This window comes from Pipra filicauda, unplaced genomic scaffold (genome assembly GCF_003945595.2).
Source record: "Pipra filicauda isolate LSUMZ 115617 unplaced genomic scaffold, ASM394559v2 scaffold90_size2875636_pilon, whole genome shotgun sequence".
Taxonomy (NCBI): domain Eukaryota; kingdom Metazoa; phylum Chordata; class Aves; order Passeriformes; family Pipridae; genus Pipra; species Pipra filicauda.
The window spans coordinates 1,608,897-1,632,630 of NW_024105098.1; the positions used below are offsets into that span (position 1 = coordinate 1,608,897).

General features: G+C 45.2%; 1 protein-coding gene and 2 non-coding genes across 8 annotated transcripts; all 3 read right to left on the minus strand.

The window, feature by feature from the left end:
- Window positions 1–2,501: 2,501 nt before the first annotated feature.
- ATG16L1 (autophagy related 16 like 1) lies at window positions 2,502–23,567 on the minus strand. Of its 6 annotated transcripts, none has more exons than XM_027724793.2 (19): window positions 23,321–23,567; window positions 22,124–22,217; window positions 19,836–19,947; window positions 18,273–18,346; window positions 17,832–18,083; window positions 16,879–16,944; window positions 14,565–14,651; window positions 13,774–13,830; window positions 13,527–13,574; window positions 12,729–12,831; window positions 10,596–10,701; window positions 10,406–10,476; window positions 8,821–8,892; window positions 6,766–6,886; window positions 5,831–5,936; window positions 5,182–5,331; window positions 4,867–4,914; window positions 4,407–4,508; window positions 2,502–4,010 (listed from the first exon to the last, which is right to left on the minus strand). In XM_027724793.2, the coding sequence occupies exons 1-19, from the start codon at window positions 23,433–23,435 to the stop codon at window positions 3,917–3,919; spliced, it is 1,878 nt and encodes a 625-aa protein (XP_027580594.1). In that variant the 5' UTR covers window positions 23,436–23,567; the 3' UTR covers window positions 2,502–3,916. The 6 variants fall into 6 exon arrangements, with proteins under 6 accessions (XP_027580594.1, XP_027580593.1, XP_027580597.1 ...); XM_027724792.2 differs by having other exon boundaries at window positions 14,565–14,654; window positions 23,321–23,566; XM_027724796.2 differs by lacking the exon at window positions 13,527–13,574 and having other exon boundaries at window positions 23,321–23,566.
- LOC113989991 lies at window positions 9,744–10,006 on the minus strand. The gene has a single exon (XR_003541461.2).
- On the minus strand, window positions 12,248–12,517 carry LOC113989992. The gene has a single exon (XR_003541462.1).
- Window positions 23,568–23,734: the final 167 nt, after the last annotated feature.

Below are 23,734 nucleotides of genomic sequence, written 5' to 3' on the forward strand. Positions count from 1 at the left end.
AAGACAATTTGTAGGGGATTTGAAAGCTCATCTCTAGTTGCGTCCATCCAGGATTTCAAGAATTAATCCCCCTCCAAGAGCAAATATTGTACTTGGGCTAAGGGTCAACTGGGAAGTGGTTAAGTCAGCAACATAAGGCATTACCTAAGGACACTCAGACAGTCAGGGAAGAGGTCTACAGCGTCCTACTCACATGCTTTGTAAACACTGCACACTTACATAGCACAGGACAGTTACCAAAAGCAGCTTTATTTACTCTAATGCTCCATCTCCTCCTCCCTGGGGTTCCAAGACTTCCAGCCTGGTAAGAAGCTGAACGGACAAAAGCCATTTATGAGAAAAGGAGTTTAGAAAAGACTAAAATGCCATTTTGATGGACCATCAAACACTGAGAACAATGTGATATTCTCACAATCACTAAGCAATGGATCTATTATTGTTTCACCAACATCCCACTGGCATGTGATGCAAAACACTGTTGCTGGCTAGTACACCCCCTCCCTTAATTTACTTAGAGAGGCACATCATCTAGGATTTAAGAAACAGATATTTCAATTACCTTTAGCTTTTCTGTTCATAAATCTTCCAAGAGTAGCTTTACCCCCCACCAGTGAATTTGGCCTTGATATTTTGCTCTACAGTATGTGTAATTTTTGGCTTGCAAGCTGCAGGAACAGCTGTAGCTTTCCTCTGGCTGCCTGTGTTCCTTTGATTCCAGGGATCACATGATATCCTCTCAACTTGCCAGCTCAAGAGCCCCTCCAGCTCAGGCAACCTTGCAGTCACAAATCAGGCTTGCTTTTCACAAACCATCACCGACATCTGCCTGAATATAGTGGCCGGGTTACACAGATTATTTCCAAAAAACGAACCACAGAACCAGTGTTCCTCAGCTCTTTCAGAGTTTTCCAAATTCCAACAACATTTTATTAACTGGAGGTGGATTATTTGGAGAGCTTAATCACTACTCTGTCTATTCAACTCTAGCAAACACAAACCAGCCAGGCTTAAACCACAGAAATTTCCATGTGCCAGTGCTGCAGAAGGAAAGCCAGGTCCTGACTGTGGGAAGTAGGGAAGAAACTCCAGAAATTAGCTCAGCAAATTAACAACTATTCAGTCACACTTTGCAAAAGCAAAAGGGAGAGTGCTGGTTTTGTACAAGTTTGTGCTGCAGCCACTGCAGGGTCATTAGTCCTCCAGGGGAGGATGAGCATTCCTGTTGGTACATGTGCCACTGCAAACATTCTCAGAGGACCTTGGAAACAGCTCCTCCATAACCCTTCGATCCGGGGAAAGATGCCCAGCCCACCCCAAAAACCACCTGAAGGGCAGCTCCACCTTTAGAAATGAAACTGCAACAACCCCTTCTGCACCACAGGTCTCTTCCTTGGCTCTTCCTCCCTTTCAGGCTGAAGCAGAACAGGAGGCAACGGAAGTAATCAAAATATAGGGGAAAAAAAAGCTAAAATTGCTCACTAGAATTTCCTGCATACCTTGCTCCTAAGGAACTTTAATCTAAAATGCTTAAGGTCTTAGCTAGCTGGCCATTACCCTTCAGCATTATTAACCTGCTTCATAACAGCATCAAGGGGCCAAATAAAGCCCTTTGTGCAAGATCTGTGTCCATGCTGTAATAAAACACAAGTGTAGCAGCCTAAATTATAAACATCCTAAACCCATTCTGATCCTCCTGAGCAGAGCCTGCAGTTTTGATTACGTTAATCTCCCACTAATCTTTCATCATGCTGACTTGCCATTTAGGGATCTGCTTTTCCACAGTAACCAAGGTCACCCAGACTCGTGGCAGGTGCCTTTCCAAGGACTGCCTGCCACTGCAACAGGCAGAAGAAAAAACACCTTGCCTTTAGAAATGGTTCAGAATACCAACTTTTCATTTTTACTACAGTTCTCACTTCCATGAGCTGGACAGAAGCTCCTTATGACAAAAGGAGGGTGACGAGCAATGGCTCTTAGTTATGAAATGTGCACATTGAAGAGCTGAAGGCTTTGCTTCATTGCTCTGAAGCTGGAACCAGAACACCATCTTCAACAGGGGGTTTTGTGTTTTTAAAGAAACGTGCAACTCCTATTCCTGGCTTCAAAACTTCACAAGGTAGCAGCTGAAGTCTCACGGCAGGAAAAGCCTTCTATTTTCAGCAGTGTTTGAAATACAGATCCTGATTTCCTCTGTTCAGTAGTTTATCCAAAACATCCAAGAGTACATCAGCCTTTCAAGGACAGAGGCACTTGTTCAGTGTGGCAAGACTTCCTTCAGTCTCAAGGCAGTATTCCTGGGACAGGGCACGCCCAGGCTGCACCTGTGGGATGTCCAGCTCCAAGCTTGGAGCATTATCCTCTTTCCCCCTCCAGACCAAATCCCACAATGTGGCTGAACACAAACCCACACTTCACCAGGAAAATGACATTTCAGGTTCCCCTCTGCGCTCATTCCCAATGAGATCTCACAGAGACACACAAATAAATGAATCAGAGCACTGTGGGGTTTTAAAAGCAGAACACAGGTTTATTTACAATCAAGTTCTTATGGGCAGCTGAATAAATAAAAACTTTGCCCCATATACTCTAAGTCCCCTCTGCAGAAAGTGTCTGAACAAAAGGCTGGGTTAGAGGGAGCCTGTCAGAGCAGCTGCCCCCAGCCCAGCCCCTGAGAAGAACACACTTCCTCAGTAAAACACTATCGGGAAAGAAGAAAATAAAGTGCAAATAAAAAGGCAATAAAACGCTGGTGGCTTGTCTCGAGGCCCAGACGATGTGGAAAGGTTTGGCTGGATAAAGATATGCCAGGTAGGTCCCTCCCAGCCACATCATGGGCTGGGGTGCCAGAACAGGGACAGAGCCAAGACACCGCTCCGTAACACAGAGGGCTCCAGCGCGAGTGGGAATATTGCACGTGTGCTCGAGAAGGGGCAAATGGCCTGGAATTGCCAGCACCAAAACAAACAATGGATTTGGGATTTGACCCCACTGCTCCCCTGTGTTCTACTGACAGCCGCCAGGACAGGACGGATGAACAGGAAAAGGGACCAAACACGTACATTCTGGGACTGAAGTCACAGTGTGACTACATTCCTCATCACAGCAGCACAACTTCCACAACAAGTTCAACGAGCTGAACTTCTCTCTCCTCACACCCAGAAACCAAACTGCCTGTGGTATAAAAAGATTGAAAATCTTCTACTTTGTGATGCCCAAGCTGTTGAAGGGCATTTCAACAGGTGGGTGCAGAAGTCCTGAAGAACAGACCATCGCCTCAGGAGCAAGTGAAACCGATACAAGGAGTTCACAGGACAGTGTTGGAGAGCCTGTGCCAGGATCAGAGCAGATCCAAACAGAGCTGGTAAAACTCCAAGGCAGAGTTGCCAGAGCCACAGGAGACTCTCTTTAAAAGCTGTTCCAACACTTCACACTGCCCAGGACCTGTCCACATTTCAGGATCTTCTCACCCCACGCCTGAACTTGGCCACGAGAACAGAACACAGGAGACAGGACATGTTTTAAGTCAGCATACACAGTAACTCCTTCCCAACGTTTCCACCTCAGAAGTGCTGTAGATACATTTGTGTGACAGGATATTTGGCACAGCTGTCTGGTGAGGAATCCTGCTAGTATCTTCTGCTCCACTTGGTGCAGAGATACTGCATGTAAAGGCATGACTAAGTAGCATTCTCCATCCAGAACAGCTAATCCCTCGCCGAGTCCAAGTGCCACAGCGCAGTGACGGCCGTAAGAAGTCTGACTCAGGCTCCTTTCTCCATTGCTCTGGAACTTCCCTCTGGAAAGCGAAGCCCATGTGCTTGTCAATATCCCAACTCAGGATGAATCTGGGCTCGGGTGTCCCTCCTGTTCAGCCACGGAGCAGCAGCACCACACAGAGCCGTGCACCCTCCAGCAGTCAGAACTCAGCCCACAGCACAGCCTTGTTGCCCTTGTCCACACTGACCACGTGGGCACCCGCTGGCGACCACGCCACTGCATTGATAGGAGAACTGAAATGGAAGCCAGGGGTGAGTTTAAAAGAAAGCTGAATTCCACAACACTGAACACAGGAATGAAATACTATAATACTGTGATCATCAATTAAAAAGCACTTTTTCAGCTCTCAAGAGACTTGGCCTTCTAATAAGCCTGAGAGAGGTACAGTTTCTTCAAAATATATTGAATGTACTTTATTAGAACCATATCTCAGTTTAAGAAGGTAACAATAACAAATCTAACCTAATTCAACCTAGAGAATACTGTCACGAACCCATAAGGAATCTGCATATTTAGAATTCTCACACACCAATGTAAGTTGCAAGGCTGTACAACAATAACTCTGCCATCGCTCAGCAAGATTCACAACCCAGATCCCCACTTTGGATTGCACGTCCCGCCTTCCTCACCTGTGATGCTTTGCAAGCGTCCTCTCCAATTTCCCAGTAAGCACATTCCAAATGTAGAGGGCCCCATCAGCTGAACCAGCAGCCACATAGTTACTGTCAGGGCTACGAGATCAAACAAGGTGCAGAAGGCAAAGAACAAGTCAGCAATTTTCAGCACACATCATCATTCCACCCACAACTTCCTAAGCAAGAAACTTGGCGTTAACTACTCTTTTCAGAGTTATGTGTTACCACCTGCCAGCACTAAGAGGTGAAAGCACTCTGAAATCAGAGCGTTTCACGACATTGGATCAACATCTAGAGATAACAGTATCTTGACCAAGAGGAAACGCTGGGTGAATCACCAACTCCACCCCAGTTTTCCTGGCTATAAGTGGGGACCAATGCAGCCAAGCATCAGGAATCACTCACTTTGGCTGCAGAAAGATTTATCAGGTACCTTGCTTATATCTGACCTTACCTGAACACAACTCTCGTCCAGTCAGAGCCACATTTGAATCCCTGGGCACTGAAAAGTTAGAATCAGATAACTGTTAACTAATTTATAAGAAGAGAGACTTTCAGGTTGTTTCTGAAGATCACGTTAAGGATTTCTGCCTGGTTCAAAATAAACTCCAGCATCTTTGCTGTCAGATTCTAGAGAACTTTGCCACCATGTAGAAAAAGAGTTAGGAGACTGCTCTCTCCATGGTGGTACTGAAAAACACTCCAGTACTGAGGACAATCCACAACCCAGTTCTGAAATTCCCACTGTTCTTGTGAAGAACACACTGACCTGAATGTCTGCTTGACAGCACTAACCCTCAGGTCGATGATCTTGAGCAGATCATCACGGGAACAGGTCAGAAGCTCTGTTCGCTCCGAGTTCAGGTCCAGAGCTGTGATTCTTCCAAGCAGCTCCAGCTCTTTTACTATGCTTTCAGTCCTAAAGACAGAAAGGGGAAAAAAGGGAAGGGAAAAAGACAGCAGTGAACCAGGATCCAGAAGCCAAACCACTGTATCAAAACTTTGACTTGTCCCAGTGTGGAAGAAGAGGAGAAAAAGGATTACTTGGTTTACTCTTACGTTTTGTTTCTCTCCCAAGCTAGATCCCACCTTGTGGATAACATTTCCAGATGGCAGATAGATACAACTTTCCTCACAACCCCATCCTAGAACAGCAAATACTGACCAATGCAGAGTATTTACCACCAAGCAGGCTGCCTTTTCAGAAAAGAAATGCCATCCCCCCAAAAAAAATCCAAAATACAAAACACTGAATAGTATAAAAGTAGTAAAAAAAGTCTCTTTCAATGGCCTTCTGCAACTCCTACAACAGTCTCATTGGCTTCCCAGCTCAGGTAGAAAAATTCCCTAGCTCAGACTAACCTGACAGCAGTCCCATAACCATTCCTACACCATAAGTTCTCCTATGATAGTTTTACCTGATGTCCCAGAAACGGATTTTCTTATCAAAATGTCCACTCATTACACACTGCTCAGTACACACGATGTCATTGCAGCTAGATCCTGCAAACACTGTTTTTATACCTAAAAAGGAGAAACCAATGGTGACACACTTAAATTCACACTGTACAAACTGAGGAAAACAGAGACAGAAAACAATTACTAACCCCCCTGACACACACAGTGGCCACACACAGCAGTGCCCAAGGAGTGCCACGGGGCAAACTCTGTCTTAGAATAATCCTGATTTAAGTCTTCAGCAACCTCTCTGCCCTTCTTAATCTCCTTTGCTGGGGCTAATATCCCTTTAAATGTGCCTGTGACAGCTGCTTTACTTCTACTTCATATTTAGCCAGCTATAATTTGCTGCTGTTAAACAACATGAAACTGTCTCCTTGACCTCTGTTCATGATCCAGGTATCAAGGTAACCTTGAATCTCAACTAGTCTCTCAAGTGTAAGCAAGTTTAAGAGCCATCAATAGGAAAAAAAGCCAAGGAATCAAGGTTTTTCTCCCAAAGAAAAACCTGGATCTTAGCAATTTCTCCATTTTAGATATTGAAATTTTTGGTACATTTCTATCCACCTCAGGGTTAAAAAACCTGACCTGGCTCCAACTTTTTAGTGGAAGACTGAAGCACACCCCATCAGACTGGTAAAGAAAGAACCCTCCCAAAACACAGCTGCTATCAGGTGTAATAGCATTAACAGTGCTTCCTGCACACACAGGATTCCTTATTCCAGGCAACAGGCAGAAAAAGTCCAGTTACTTGAATAACAACAGACGACGGCACGGCTGCTAGTTTTTCCTTTCTTTAGACTAGCAAGGAGATGAAATAACCTATCTGATGCCAGACTCCCATGTCCATTCAGCAGAAGCACATGGATGAAAGACAGAAGTTATGTGTCCTTACAGACTTTGCTGCGGAGGTCCCAGAGCTTGAGGGTCCGGTCGTGACTCCCCGAAACAATGCGCGCATTGTCCAGCAAGAACTTGGCTGACAGGACTTTACCGCTGTGACCCGTCAGGGTGTGCTGAGGACAAGAGATTTACAGGCTGAAACCGTGTATTTCCACTGGCTTCCATCACAACTTGCATATCTACTGCATTGTTTGGAGGAATAAACATCTCTTCCAATTAAACACAGACTAACGCTGAGTAGGAGCAGTAAGTACCACAGAGTCCATCCTGAAGCTGGGAGACACAGGTCACCTTTGGCTGCAGCTTCTCCTGCTACTCAGGAACCTGCAAAAGCTCCCTTCCTAACTCTCCATTCACCTACACTTCATGGACACGTGGCAACTGCAACACAGCCCTGCAGGAGCCAAGAGAAGGGGTTAAACCATGCTGCAAATGGAAATTGTGCCTTCCTGGTTTTATAATGAGCTTCCCTCAAGGACACAACAGGGTATCGAGTCCAGACTGTTGTTACATCTTCAAGCCTAAAAGCTGAGACAACCAGAGGTTTCAGAAAAACTCCTTGCAGCAGCTTCTGTAAGTGCAGGGAGAGGCTCTGTGGGGCTGAGAACATGAACCGTGTTCACTTAGAACTGCTCAATATTTACATCCTAAATCATAAAACAGATCATGAACGACTGAAGAGTTATGAAAAACAAGAGAGAAGTATTTCTATATCCTTAGATTTTTTTAAATACTCAAAGGACTATCAAACTACACAAAGCAATCTGGGCTTGAAAAACACAAAAGAAAAACCCTTTAGAGTGGAACGGGAACAAAGTTTGGGAAAAAAAAAAGCCCTGATACACAACACAGAGTCAAAGATCATCTCAAAAAGACCCCTTTGTCTTAAGAAAGGACACAAACTCCAGCAAGGACTAACTTTCACTCTGCATCTCTCTTCTGCTCTTGCTGCACAGACATTACAGGCAGATATTTGCATTTAAGCAGGGAGTTTGTGGCACAGTACACTGTGATTTCAGCTTCACTGCCCCTGGCTCATGTGCAAGCCAAGACAAATCCATACCACACACTCTCAAAACAGAGTGCACTATTTTATCTCAGCAAACACTGAATGCACTCCAAAAAATTACAGGAAGATTACATGAAGCCAGGTGGATGTTTGCAGGCATAACTAACTTTTTGTAGCAAGTAACCTACACTCTGCTAAACTGGTATTCCCTGTAATTCGCATTCAACAAAGAGAAGCTGCAAAAGGACTGATATTCTTCACTTTCCTAACTGAGACCTCACATCTCCACGCTGAGAACTACTCGGTGAATTATCATGCATCCCTTGGTTATAACGAACATGTGAAATATCAGAAGATTTGGAATATCAAAGTAGCATCTTCCTAAAACAAAAAGTTGAGGAAAAGAGTACATAGGAAATTACAACTAAAAACCCCCAAACTCTTGGAAAGCTGAGCTGAAACTTTTCTTTCGGTCAATCAAAGGCGAAACTTCCTTTAAATTAGAGCCAAGTGGTAGAGAAGAATGTGAGTAAAAAGGAGTTAGGAGGAGAGGAGGAACCTTTCAAAAGACATTGAGCATAAAGTCTGGCAGGTTCAGACTTGCTGCCTTGGACAGCCAGGCAAAGGGCTCCTTTTCAAGAAAGCTGCTCCTGACTTAAACCAAAAGTCCCTCTCTGTCTTCTGCAAACCCTTTTTCAGCAGCCCTCTCCTTGGAGTGAGGCTAAAACATTGAGGTGGCTCTCCATAAACCACAGGAAGCATTTAACCTTCCCCAGAGGGGGGCACAGAAGTGTACTTTATGTGGCAAGGTTTGCAGTGGGGGGACTGCATTGGGAAAATATGCAGGAACTGGGACCTCCTGCAAGGCTGTGCACAGACCAACCCTGCACCTACACAGACCTTTGAGAGATAAAGCACCTGTTAACAAAAATAACTATTAAAAGTGCCTGTAAATGCCCAACTTCCAAAATTGCCACATCCCCATTAGGCAGAATGGGAACACAAGACAGAAACACCTCTTTGCTTCACGAGACTCACCCGTAATCGATTGTCATCAACAGTCCAGATTCTGCTGGCAAAGTCATTTGAAGCTGCTAAGAGGTAAGAACCCTGTGAACACAAGTTTCATTTAAAACTCCTTCCACTAGTCAAGATGCAAATTAAACTCAAATACTTCCAATAAACCATTAAAACCATGTTAGTGCTATTTTGCCACAGGAAAAAAAAGAATAAAACCAAAAACACAGTGGCATATGCCAGTCTGGAAAGTTAGTGTGTCCCTTCCAAAGGGCTATAGCTTCTGCTTATCACCAAAATGGGAGTGATTTGTAGAATCATGACTACAGATAAAACAATATACTTATTATAACAATAAGAATTTATAAGAATATACAGTTATAACCAGACCAAAAAGGACATTCTCCTTTCCCTTCTGCTGCACTGAGGAAACAGGTTCTAGTTTACCCTCATCTGTTGTGGAGGCATATTTTTTTCTTTACTCTTTTTTTATTTATTTTTTTTTTCACCACAGGGAAAAAGGCGTGCTTAGACAGGCCTCAGAGCGGAATTAGCCCGATTCTTGCAGTTTTCATTAAAATTCTAACCTTTTAAGCTAAGATTCCAAAAACTAAATCTGTCTGAGGAGAGATAAATTGACTTGTTCACAGCTTTAGGCTCTCACAAGTCATCCATGATGGAGAATGGGCACCACAGAATTCATGCTTGCACCCCTGTCCACTTCAAAAGACTTTCCTGAACCCTTGTAAGTCCACTAACATCTCACCTCAGGTAGTTCTCACCTCAAACATGTTCAAGCAAAAATCAGAACAGAAACAGCACCAGCACATCTCTAATAAGCTGGTCAGTGCCCACAGGAAGGATCCTTTTGGGTGTCAATAAAGTTTGGCACACAGAATCATCCCCAAACGGCAGAAGTTATGTCAGCTTTGTGTTATGGAAGAGGTCTCAGCACAAAAGTCAGATCATGTGTCCAGTTAGAACAATCCAAGACCCCAAACTCCTTGGAGCAGGACTGTAGGATGCTGATCCCAGTCATGTCTCCGATACTCCAGGTGAACATGAACTGAGCACATCTCGAGCTGTCAGCAAACACTCTGCCAGCCACGACATTACTGTGCCGTGACTGGTGAGAAACTGCTGGGAGAAAAGGTCATGGAAGTGCAAGTCTTGGGATAATCAGACCTTTTACTATTCATCACAGACCTCAGTAAAACACTTAAAGAAAATAAACTTCACAGAAATAAAGCCTCAGTGTATTTGCTTTTTTGTGCTGTTACACCAGCTTCAGTGGAAAGCTGAAGACTAATTTCTTACTTTAGACAAAGCCAAGTGTATTTTATTGTAATTTTATCATAATAGCCCATAACAGCCAATGTCTGAGCTGCATATCATCTGCTGAATTGTAAAGCAAAGATGAGAATTACAGACTGCAGCTTACCAAATAACGATCTTTTGTACACTTTTAACTATTTGCAGTTACTCCTGGGTTTTCACTCATTTCTTAGGTAACTTTTCAACTAGAATGAAAACTGATAGCAGAGAACAACACAATTCCATTAATTTATTCCCAATCACAAACAGTGGATATTGCACAGATACTCACAGCACTATCAAATTCTATGCTTGTAATCCCAGCATTACTACCAGAGAGGGAACCTTTGGGCTCACACCTATCTGCACAGAGAAAGACGAACAAAAACTTCAGCAACGGATTAGAACAGAAGCTGACACAAAGTGAACCGTAATACGACTTTATTTAGCATCCCACCATACCCCAAAGCAAAAAGGTTTACCTCCCAAGACTTCCCAAAGCTTTACCCTCCGGTCCATGCCTCCTGTTGCCAGTAACCGGGAGCCAGGGCTGAACTGCACTGCATTCACCTCCCCGTCGTGTGCATCCTGAGGGGAGCAAAGAACAGCCACCCAAAATGGGATCAGCACAGGCCCAAACCCCACACAGCACAAAGCCACACAACGAAAAGGTTACAAAGAATCATAGCTGTGGATCTTTCAGCAGTTTATAGGAAACAAAGCCCCAGATAAACTCTGCTACGGCTGGTGGGGTATATGGACAGCAAAAAGGCTGATCCTTATCTGGAGAAAAAAACAAAGGCACATAAGGAACCACACCACAGCAAGGACTCAGCAGGGATAATAAACTGGCAAAAGCCTTACAGTGCTTCCTACAGTGTGGCTTTTAAGTTACACCAGAAAAAAAAATAAGGAAAGGGAGGAGAGGACAGAAAACAGTAGCAGGTGATATTCTGTAGAAGGAAACTAGCTTTTCATTCCTCCATCTAGAGACAGCCATAGAACATGATCCAAACAGTTCATGCAGCCATGGAACACTCAAGTCAGGCTTGAGTTAGGGAAGTCTGCTAGAAAAAAAGCCTAACAGATGAACTGCATTCCCTTAGTGCACTGGTGATAATGCTGCCTTACACTGGTGATGAAGTAGTGCCAGCACAGTGTGACAGCACCTTCTCCAGAGAACTTGGGCTTAAGCTGTGCTTCCTATCTGCATGTGCAGTGACACCCCTGCTTTCTCACAGCTTAATGCTCTGAATTCTTAACTTTTTAAAACCTATGAAAATTTTGATATTCATTCCTTTTTATTGCCCTGTTAATTTCACAGCTTTAAACTACTTACCCACACAGTATTACTACCACATTACCAATTAATTTGCTGCATTCCTTTTTAAGTCCTTTCAGTAACTGCTCCTTCAAAACCAGCCTTTCTTATATTTTTCTGAAACTTGTTGCTTGAACTTGGTCTGCCAGCTCATATTTAGGGGTCATCACAGTTCAAATCTGATCTCCCTGCAGGTGCAGAGGAGCCACTCACAACAAAGCTGGTCAAAGGCCTTGCCTAGAAGCTCTGGCTGAGAACGATGGCTGAAGCGATTTCCTTTTCTGCCTTCTACTTATCTCTCCAAAGGTGAGCCCAGTCTGCTCCCTGTGTCTGCCACACCTCTGCCACAGAGTCCGTGCATTAATTCCTGGAATGCTGTGCCAGACCAAATGGACCTTGACATTCTATCTGAGTTCAAAACACAGGAGCTAAAGCCTAACATCTCCTCTGCTGATGGTCCCTTTTCAAGCTCCAGCTGTCACTTAAGTCATGACCCTATTCTCCCTTAAGGTAACACTGCTTCTTCCTCCACCCCACGACTTCTGCTAGGGAGGCTGGTACCAAGGCAGGCAGGAATACACAAGCCTGCACGCTGCAGTGAGCCACGCTGGGTCTATGGATGAAAAACAGAAGTCATTTCACACCCATGAAAAACTCACATCCAGCTCTGGAGAGCCCGAGAAAGCTCCAGACACCTGTTCAAACAAGCAGCTGCATTACAAGACAATTTCCTGCAGTACCTTTCCTTCAGAAGTCAATGCCCCGCACAGAAATTTAAGTTTCGCCTTGTGAGGCCAAAGAACACATAAAGGAGGTCTCAGCTTGAAAACCTTTGATCATGCACAGCAAATGAAGACACCCCACCACCATGAGCTCCTCTTAACCAGGTCTGTTGGATTACATTTGGTGCCACAACTCCCTTCACTGTGGAGAACTGGCCTGAATTAATCCCAAACTGTCAGCAATCTCTTCCTCAATCACAGCTCTACTATGGCATGATAGAACAGAGACTGTTGGGAGCCAAGAGGGTAATGGAGTGTAATTCCTCTGTGCCCTCAGAAAACTTCTTTGTCATCATCGACCTCAGTAAGACAGACATCAAGCACATTGGCTCTGGGAAACACCTGGGCTAAGACTTACAGGGAATGAACTATGCTACCAAACCAAGAACTCCTTCCTGTTTGGCAGCACTAATAGAAACAGCTCCAGAACATCAGTTCCCACACCAAGAGGATTCACTGCCTCCAAAGACAGTAAAAGGAATGGCAGAGCAGAGCATTTGTTCTATACTCACAAAGACACAGATGGCAGTAGTGGGCACTCTCACTTCCTTACTGGCACCTGGATGTGGCTCTACATTATCCTGGGGGGCAGGGAGCGAGGATAAAGAACGCCTCCTGAGATGAAACAAAGTAGAAATACTTTAAAATGAACAAGGAACACTGTTTCTCTTGAGTTCATCCATCTGTACCTGTCACTTAACTACCCTGTACAGCAAGTAAAAAATGGGGGAAGATACTTTTAACTTCTTTTTATCCCATCTTTCAAAAATTACGTTTGTTGTATAACACTACCTTCACTTGTGGCTTTAGGTATTTCACAGTTCACCAGATAAGTTACCTGAACTGATTACTGACCTCATTTTGGAGCAGTCCTTACTTTTTTAATAAGAAGAGAAACATGGCAATGACTGCGGCTCCATCATTATGTCTAGGGAGACTCAACACCATTGCAGCACTACATCCCTGGCAGCAAAATGCTCCATTCCACACCTTGGGCTGCTCCATTTAAGCAAAGACCATCTACCTAAAGCAGAGCTTGGCTTAGAAGGACTGGCTCCACTCTGGACACTAAGCACAGAACCCAATGACTTGTTTTAAATAACCCTATTAAAGGAGCAAAGTGCAGTGGAAAGTAAGAGCAAACCCCACATACTCTCTCCACAAAGAGGGGCTCATTACTCTCTTACTGGAGACAGTTTCTAGCCAGAGTTATCAACATCTGAAATCTAATCAGGACAATGCAGCTGGGTTCCATGTTACTTCAGTGGAATACATTCACATGCTGGACTAAGCGCGGAGAATGTTTTCACCTGGCAGCATCAGAAGATTGATGTCCCAAAAGGGGAGACTCAGACAGACTGGAGGGAAAGGTCAGAGGTCAGCACACGGCAAGATGGAAGAAACAGGAAGTTGAGGAGAACAAAAAAGAAAAAAAAAAGAAAGGCAGAAGCTAGAAGAAAGGCTGAAAATACTTGCTCGTATTCCCTGTATCACCAAGATTTTGGCGTACATTGAAACCAATATACAAAACAAGGAGGTGAAAGTGTTCTAACCTACCCAAAGATATTAGTGATAGAGTCCAGAAGGCCTCCAGCTGGCTGGGAGAGTCGCTTACTGAAGGAGGGGAGCACAGGTTTAAACCTTGCGAACAGCTTCTCCACATAAAGATCAATACAAACACATTTCATAGCAACACGTCCCTGGAAGGACTCCCTCCCCTGCAGACCCAGCCCAGAGACAGAGAACACCAAAGGCATCAGTGCAAAAAGTGACCAGTAACTGCAACTCAGAACATGGCTTGCGAGTCAAGTTTCTGCAACTTCCCTCAACCTCACCCTGTGAATTGCTGGGTTTAGATATGAGTGTGCAAAGTCTGAAGTTTCAAGCAAATTAATCTGTGAACTCATGTAACTACCTCTTACTTTCCACTCACTGCTATTTCAGAGAAAGAAACAGATGCATTTAATCTAGGTGAAGATTATTTTAGTATTTCAGCTAAACCCAGCTGTTTGCAAAGTCACATTGATGTCGTGTAGTAATGAAGGCAAAACACAACAGGCACTGTTATACCCACGTTATTAACTATTTTGTTTTTAAACCTTTAAGATTAAACAGATTTTTTAGGCGCTAGTGTAATTTAGTTAAAGCAGCACAGGAAAACCAGCACATCTTAAGCACAGTAACAGAACATAGGACACGAGTTTCCTACTGCTCTGGTGGAAGTACTAAACTGTGTTCCAGCTAAAGGCAACTCAAAACCCTAGGTGACATTCCCAACAGTGCTCCAACTCTCCCATGCCCCCTGTTCTTGCTCAGTGACATGCTCCACAGCCCTGCTGCCCACATACCTGGCCACGCGGCTGACGGCTCGCACCGGAGAGGTTTCCTCTGCTGTGTCTGAGGCTTCATCCGCCAGCACTTCGATGTCATCATCCCTGCTGGAGTGAGAGAGAACATCTCATTCCCAACCAGCCACAGCTTCCCATGGAAACCACCCAGCAACAGGCACAACTGACAGGGTGACCCTGCTCCAGGGTCTGCCAGTGTCCACGCCCAACCCACTCCAGGTTTATGCAGCTGCAGTGACACGCAGGTAGGTCCAGACAACACACAGACCTGGCTGTCACTGCCAGAGAGGTAACACTCAACATACTAAGTCTGAAAACAAACACAGGCAGCAAATATATTTCAGGTTTTTTCTCTCCAGCTGCCAATTCCTCATCACTGGTCACAGGGCTGGATTTCCACAGCCGCTATTTCTACTGCCAGACCTCCTTTCCAGATTCTCCTTACTACAGACATTCCATTTCAGCTTTTGGTGCTACAAACAGCTTTATATCAACCCACCACATTCAGGCGAGGCTTCACTACAGAGTTAATTGTATTTGCTGGAACAGTTACAGAACAACAAAACCACGAGTTACTGCACCACCAAATACAGGTGATATTGCATCAGCACCTTCTGCTGTTTCAGAACAAGGAAGTGTTAAAAAAAAGCACAAGAGTCTGAACTGTCCTCCTTCACCCACACCAAAGACATCCTCATACTTTCTGTACTGCTGTACTTCAGGTGGTGCATCATTAAGTACAAGGGATGCTTTGGTTCATTCCACTGAAGTGCTGCTGTATGACTGAACACAAGTGTGAGGTTCCAACACACGTACCATAAATTAATCCACGTAAATTACTCAGCTAATGCTGAACATTTTCCCCCATTAGTCACCATGGGCTCTGACAACCAGTATTTCTTTCCTTCAAGGATGATTTTTCCTTCACTGCTGATTTTGCAGGACAAACTATTTTTAAACACACTTGACCAACCTAATGCCATTTGACTGAGAAGGAAGTTTAAATTCAGGCTTTAAATAGGAGTAAACCAGTTTCCTGCCATCAGGTAACACTCAGCTGCAAAAGAAGTTAAAAGGATGGGACTGTTGCATAGCTGCACTTTCTGTTCTAAGATTTTGGAGGACAGTATACATGAAAAGGCTATGGAAAATATATACTCTGATTTAATGTATCAAGCTGATATTTCAAGAAAACACTATCAAGTTCTGCCAATATTTCTTTTTAAAAATTTAAAGTTTGTGCTAATAAAACTATGTAGCAAAAGAACTTTCCATGTTAACAACATAGTTTTAAGTGAATATAAACACCAGGGCACTCCCCTTGAAATGCTGCAATTTTCCCCTTCAGTAAGCAGCACATTTATACAACACAAACTCTCTCCAATTACAAAATCAAAGAAGAAATCCAAACCATCTGTGAAGCAGTTTGAGTAGTTCACAGAAGCAATTATGCTAAAAGCTCTCTCATCCTCCCCATCCCAAACTTTTGTGCAGATCCTGTTCCAGAGCAGATACATCGCTCCTATCATGTGCCAGGACGTGCAGCACAGGACCCAACAGGATTACAGGATGTGAATATAAAGACACAGATCTCAGGAAGGAGCCTGCACACTGCACTGGAGACTCCCAGCAGTGCCCAGTGACAGTGCAGCAGGTGCTGCTGTCCTGGACTGGGCTTACACCTTATCAGCCCAGCGCAAAGCACCTACACCACCCACTGCCCACTTCAGTCACCTGCTTGAACACCACCCAGGGGGAAACACAGCAGAGAAAGAACAAGAGACTAGAGAGATTTTTCTTTGGCTTACCAGGTAAAGTAACTCCACATTGATCTACTTTTTCCTCAGACAATAAATCCCTCACAGCATGGAAGTGAGGGATATATTTTCACCCACGTTGACTCACTCGGTACCTGTTCCTACAGGAAATCCTTGAGCACATTTGTAGTCTAACCCTTTAAAATCCAGGCAACTCCAGAGTAATTGTTTCATGACTTCATTATTTCATGAAGAATTATTTTAAAGACCAAAGGCATCATACAACAAATATTTTTATGCTGAGGTGACAACATACACTGACCATATGAACCATTCCTGGGACTTTCAGCCCAAGCATCTATTTTGAGTCCTGACGGAGCTCCTTCTTCTGTAAGTTCAAGCAGGGAGAATTACTGTGCATTTCTGACTTCACATGAAAGTTTAAACACTCCTTTCCCTCACCCAATTTAGAAATAACAAAGATCCCATTTAACATGCATCTGCACAGACCTGAGGCACAAACTATGAGGGAGACTCTAGAAATCATGACTGCTTACGGTTCAACAGGCAGGGGCTCTTTGGCAGCTTCTGCCAGCTCCTTCTGCAGCCTGGCCTGGCGTCTCCTAAGAAAAAGAACCCAGGGTTATTTAAAAAAAGCACACTCCAAAGGCCACCCTGCACAGTTTTGATGGGTTTCATAAGATTTAAAAAAAAAAAAAGTAAAATAAAAATAAAATAAAATAAAAAAAAAAAATCAGTCCACTGCCCTAATTTTATCCTGATTTTCAAGATACTCAAAGCAGGAGACACAGTTTTCTTACGGTGAATAGCAAAGGACAAGATCACTCCAGTATGGCACTAAGGCAAAGTGAACCCATGGATCTTTATGACTCACATGGATACAGATTAGTTTGGAGGGCAAAAACTTGCCAAAATAATGATTATGTTAGTAAAGCTAATACAAAACTGCCCATTGCTATGAGGCTCACAGTATAGCCCTTACTCTCCAAGTATTGTTAGCTGGGAAGTAAGCTGAAGCAATTCAGAAGAAAAAATATTTTGCAAGGAAAAAAACCATACAAACCTATTTTTGCAAGTTATACATAGCTCAGTCTAATGGCAGATGCTCATTTTAGAGGAATGTAAAAAACACTGAAGTTAGTTAAGCCAAAAAAGGATAAAACTAGGAGCAGTACAAGATTCATTATGAACAGAAGTCCAAATATAATACCAGCAAAAAAACCCCAGTTTCTATCTGATTTATAATCTTCAGGCCACAGTTAAATGTTGCTCAAGAAACAAAAGAACATGTTTTATTCATTTAAAAGACAGGAATGTTTTCACAAAGCATCAGTCTGCATTGGTCAGAAGGAGGAACACAAAGTTCTGGACTCTCACTGTGTTGTGCAAGAACAGAGATCTCAGAGATCAAAACTAAATCTGCTTTTATCCTATGCACTCATAACTGAAAAATACACTGAGTTTATCAAATAGAGGTCACGGATCTCACCTTGAATCCTTTTCATTTTCTGCATTTAAACGATTGGCTTCTTGTGCTTTCTCTGCCATCCAACGCGAGACCAGCTCCTGGTTGTCTTCAGTAGTTTTCCTTAGTTTCTCCTCCAAGGCATTGAAGGTGATCTGGAGAGCATCATATTCATCTTTCAGTGTCTGATTAGCTCGCTCAAGATCTTGCAGTTTGCTACGCAATTCCTGGCACTCTGTTTCCAGGTCAGAAATCTTTTGCAAATACTCTGCAATCCTGGAATGGCAACAAAATATACAAAACAGTGAGGATGTCCTTTGGGACCCGTGCCATCTTCTCTGTGCTGTTTGCACAATGCCTCACAAAGGCATTTTTAGCCCCTGGCTAGGACTCCTAGAGAACATTATAACTCTAATGAAGAACTCGAACAGAAGTCTGGCCCCAGACAAAACAGCTCCTACTCACTTGGCTTCGTTCATTTGCATCTCTTTGTCCTTCTGCTGCATTTGGTTGTTCAGATCAATCACAGACTGGGCCAGCTATGGAGAGGAGAAAATCACGTTACAAGTTGCAGGGATGCCAGCTAGATAACACACCCTGAGCAGCCACCAGTGCACACACACTGGTGGTCTGTGTATCAATCTAGTTGTGATCCAATTCTAATTATGAATCACACCTTTAAGGTCTTTTTTCCCCAGCTTCCTATGCAGATCTGTTTACTGTCCTTATCACATGGGTCATTAAAACAGAGAATCCACTTTCAAAAATGGGTTGTTAAAAAGTTACTGTCCTATCTCTCTTCCTTCAAGAAGTTTCTTTAATAAAGTCACATCAAACAAAATGCATATTAGGAAGAAATTTTAGTAGTAGAAAAATATAGAAACTAAAAATTGCCAAGTAAGTAAACCAACAAGTGAGTGCTGACAACCAAGAAACAAATCTTCCTGCTTTGGCCAGGACAGCCATTGTAGGAGACATGCAGGTCCTACTGTAAACTCAGGTGTCACCAACAGCTTTCCCCCAAAGAAAGTTGCTGGTGGAGTGTCTGCAGTGCACTACAGAGCTGCAGAGCTGCAGCTCTGTAGACAGAGCTGCAGCTGCCAACACTACAGAGCTGCAGCTGCCAGATCACAACTCTCCACTCAGAGCTGGGAGAAAAGTACTGCCTGGGCAGGTGGCTTTTAGAACACCACCTTGGGGGGAAAGAGGGACTTGTCAGAGCCCTGAGCAGTCGGTGCACACCTCCTGTAAAAGCTGTCTCCCCTTTGGAAAGCTCAGAATTGCTGACACTGGAGCTTTTCCACACCTCCAGTGAAATGTGTTCAGAGGAGCATGACAGCATTTTCCAGGTCATTCACACCTTTTCCCTAGAGAAGTCTGCAGTACAATTCAGGTACCAGCTTCTGGACTCATTCAGTCCACCACTGTACTCCTAAAAACCCCCATTCTGCTGATGAAGCCTCCACATCTCCCTGCAAAAAACCCCTCCAAAACCACAAACTCAAACCCCCTGGCTTTTCCTCTCTTCCAGGCCCAAGTGCCATAGCCACAGAGCTCCTGGGCTGTGACCCAGCACTCCCTTTCCAGTCCAACACCGTGGCTCTTCCAACCTTTGCTTGTGCTCGTTTATTCCGTCCCCTCTCACAGCAGTGGTGCTGCAAAGCAAGACCGGTGAAACCACACATGCCACCTATGCTCTCACTTTTCAGTGCAGAACTAGTGGTCATACACAGCTCTGTGACCCACATCAGTTCCTTCCTCCTCTAGTACAGTTAAAAACCTATTAGTGAAACACAAAATTAAGCACTTAAAAATCATGCTGTGCTGACAGCGTAAGCTCTCATCTCCTGGTGTCAGTGTTACAGACCAGCCACCTCTGGTTGATTTTAATCATCAAAAATTGGGGAAGCTTAAAAAGGCCCTACACAAAAGGAGGAAAAAATGATGATTAATAAGCTTGGTAAAATTAAGGTCACACCCCCTGAGGGCCATGTAGGGACCACTCAGAGCACGAGAGGACTCTCTGACCTCGCCACGTTTCTTGTGCAGCTCAGTGAGCTCCTCTTGGTGCTTTATCTTCAGCTGTGCCAGTTCCTGCAGCTGAGCATCATTCCACGTGCCATCGTGTCCTGGGCTGCAGCTGGAGAGAGGAGAAATGTCACAAACTGGAATCAATTGTTTCTGTGCCTTTGACAGTCTCAGGACATTGCCTCCCCTGGATTCTCTACACTGCACCAGAGACACAGGTCATTCACAACAAACCAAACCTGGCTCCCACACCACACACTCCTGCACCAACCAAAAGGCCGTTACACAGCACTGGAAAGTTACATTTCCTGAGGACTAGATTCACCTTTTTGTACATCTGTAAAACAGAATTCAAAACCAAATGGAAGATAACTAGCCTTCGTTTAAATTTGCACGAAGAAAAGCACACTCTCCAAATGCTGGAACAATTACAAATGTTTTACCCCCTCGATTTGTTCTGGAGGGAGCTGGTGGACCTTGAAGATGCTGGGTATCTGGAGAGGGCACAGAACCAAAATCCAGGGAATCAGGGGTGTAATTCCCAGGCTCTTGGGTTTACAGTCCCAGGTGTGACAAGTCACTTGTCCATTGTGCTGTCTATGCCCTGATTGCGGGTGAGTTTTGGAGTGGTTACTAATTGTGTTTTCCAACACAGTATTACTGTAAGATAATCTTGAATTTCTACACACCAGAACACACATATCACTTCCCCAAAACAACTGTGACCGTAACATTTATCACTCACGTCTCTGAAAGCACAGAGGCAGAAACAGAGAAAAACAGGCTTTTAAAAGGCATATACACACATACACACATCACACACAGACTCTGAGCACATCTGCAGCTATATTTTGAATTACAACTTATAAAAAATCGTAATTTTAACTTCATTATAGCAGACGAACAGAACAAGGCAATTGCATCCCTTTCTGCAGTCATTTCACGTTGTCACAGTCCAGTGGGAAACAGATAATGCATCCAGAAGCTGAAAGGCCTCACAGTGATATCAGTAACTTAATGCTCTTCTCAAAAAACAACCAACCAACCAATCAACACCTCGCTGAACTAATGCTGCACTAATTGCATTCCCGAAACACTGTGTGCAAACAGACAGGAAGCCAAGTCCTGTGGTAATATCCAACACATCCTACAACTCTGGCCATGCATACCCCTATAGCCAGAATTAGGTACTCTTCCCTTGGCCTTGAGGGAAGTAAAAACATTTTTCCTCAGCTATCTAGGATTAGAAGAGTATTTCTGTTTCACAAAACTGTCATATATTGAGCACAGTATCAGAGTTCAGCTTAGCATTTACTTCAAGTTGCTGTTTCTGTGCTTGTCTTCTCATCCTCATCAACTCCAGCCCCATCTCTTGGAGCAGGTGCTCAGCCAGGATCTGATTCCCATAAACTGGAGATGGTTCAAGACAACTGCAGCCATCAGGAAGCTTTTGGGAACTTTCACACAGCTCACTCCAGCCTGCTGGCCAAACACTGACATTTTGCCTGCAAATCCTCCTTCTCTGCTATATTGATTTGATTTGTACTCCAGTCAGACACACCTGCACAGTTCTGCATTACAGAGCTGTGCTGGTTCCAGGACAAGGGCAAAAAGAACTTCAACATTCCCATTGAAGTAGGAATTCTGGGCTCCTTAGCCCTGCCTTTTCTTCAGGTACACCAAGGGCAGAACCCAAGAGACTTTCCCTATGGGATGTAGAGGCTGTCCAAAGGACACTGCTTTTCTGTGGAGTCAAACACCAGCAGAATGAGCAGCACGACCTCTGCCTGCAGCACCAGCGTGCTATTCCCAGGTTAGAGAGGACTCCTGCTAAACAGCAGGCAGAAGAAACCTTCCTTTTAGCATTTGGGACTGACACTTCACAATCATGGTTTTTTTCTATTCTCCCCTTCTATGTAATAACACGGATTGAAAGAAATCAAGACATCAGTTTCTCCCTGCACTGCAATCCAACAATTTCATAATCCTTAGGAACTAAGAGCAGGCAAATATTATAAGCATTACAAGGCAAACAGATCAGAAGCAGCAGCTCCTTCTGGTCCATCTGCACACTGTGAGTTTGTGACAAATCAATTTCTGTCCCAAACTTGGTCAGACTTTTCTGTAAATGTACTGTAACTTCATCACATGCTTAGACACATTTGTAACTTATTTTTAGTTCAACAGATTTCCCAATTTGTTGTGTGCCAGATCACTGTAGTGTCCTGGAAGCTGTTTGTGTAAGGTTTAGGTTACAGGGTGCACCACAGAGGAGGAGTTTTACGCACCTGATCTCATGTCTGCTCTGCATGTCATATTTTTCTGCTTGAAGCTTATCAGCCAGCACTGCATGAAGGTCTGACTTCTCCAGCAGCTTGTTATCTGCAAAAGCAAAAAGTGCAATTAAGAAGATAACCAGAAAGCAAATCCAGATTCCCACCTTCTCCCACCAGCTATGATCTAGTCTCTTTAATTACTGTGACACAACCAAATGCTATGGGAGCCTCCACCACATTAGTGTGCTCTCTCTCCTCTTTGATCTCAGCAGGTTAAGGCACTACCCACCTATAACCCCAAGAATTCCTCCTTAGTCCAGATGCTGTGTGGGACTGGTGTAAGAAAGTTTAACAGAGAAAGAGAGAGAGACTGCTCAAGTGCATTGCTATCTGATAGAACAGGAAGAGTTCGAAGTTCAGGCTCTTTGCAGCCCCTCGGAGGACAGCAAAAAGAACAGCCCTGCAGAGCCCCGCTCAGCCCCAGCCCCGTTCAGCCCCAGCCCCGTGTGCCCAGTGCCGGGTGACCGCTCCGGACAGGGCCGGGCAGGGGAGCCCCGCACAGACAGTGCCGGCCCCCGAGCAGCTCCCGGTTGTACAAAGGACCGTGAGCACGGTCAATAGCACTATTGTTCCCAACTCCACAAGCATCTGGGCAGGAATCGGGCAGACAATTCACACATTCAATCACTGTCCGCACCACAAAGCGCCTCATCCTCTGAGAGAACTGCGAGAAACAACTACTCATTTTCCCCGATAAAGCAGAACCCTGACTTTTCCCAGCTGCCACAAACACGTCCCAGCGGCACAGCGAGGCCCCGGGCCCTGAGCCCCCCCGGTTCTCCCGCCTTCGAGGAGGGGCAACCCCCGAATCCCAGAACGGCTCGGGCTGGAAGGGCCCACGGCGGTCACCTGGTCCCCCCTCCCTGCTCCGGCAGGGCCATCCCAGAGCACGTGGCACAGGACTGCATCCAGAGCGTTCTGGAATATCCCCACTGAGGAGACTCCACACCCTCCCTGTGCAGCCTGTTCAGAGCTCGACCACTGCACAGCAAGGATGTTCTTCCTCATGTCCAGGTGGAGCTTCCTGAGCATCAGTTCCCGCCCGTTCATCTTGTGTCATTTCTGGGCCCCCCGAGCAGAGCCTGGTCCATGCTCTGCCCCGTCCCCGCAGGCACTGACGGCACGGACGGGTGCCGGAGCAGCGCTTACACTGGACGATGATCTCCTCGAAGGCCTGGCGCTGCAGCCGGTCCCGCCGCCGAAGCTCCGCCGCGATGTGCCGCTTCCAGGGGGGGAACCCGGCGGCGCGCAGCCCCGATGCCATGTCGGCGGTCCGGGGGGCGGCGAGGGAGGAGCCCCCTGAGAGCCCTCAGAGCTTCCACAGCCCGCACAGCGCTAGGAGAGCCCTCAGAGCGCCCTCGGATCCCTCACGGCCGGGCCGGACCCGCCACCGCCCCGCGCCGCGCCGCGTCAGGGGCCCTCGCGCCTCAGCGGCGCGCCGCGACCGCGGCTGCCCCGGCGCAGCCTGATCCGCCCGCTCTCCTCCCGGCCGGCCCCGGCGCCGTTCACCCTCCACCCTGTCCCCGCACCGGGGCAAAAGCGGTGGGATGGCGCTGCCCCGCG

Bases quoted from the DNA above. Each gene is read 5' to 3' on its own strand.
- ATG16L1 (XM_027724792.2), bottom strand. From the start codon at position 23,435: ATGGCATCGGGGCTGCGCGCCGCCGGGTTCCCCCCCTGGAAGCGGCAC. The intron at 22,218-23,320 runs GTAAGCGCTGCT...TTGCTTTTGCAG, and splicing joins CGAGGAGATCATCGTCCAGT to ATAACAAGCTGCTGGAGAAG. The intron at 13,575-13,773 runs GTAGGTTAGAAC...CTTTCCCTCCAG, and splicing joins TCTATCACTAATATCTTTGG to TCTGTCTGAGTCTCCCCTTT.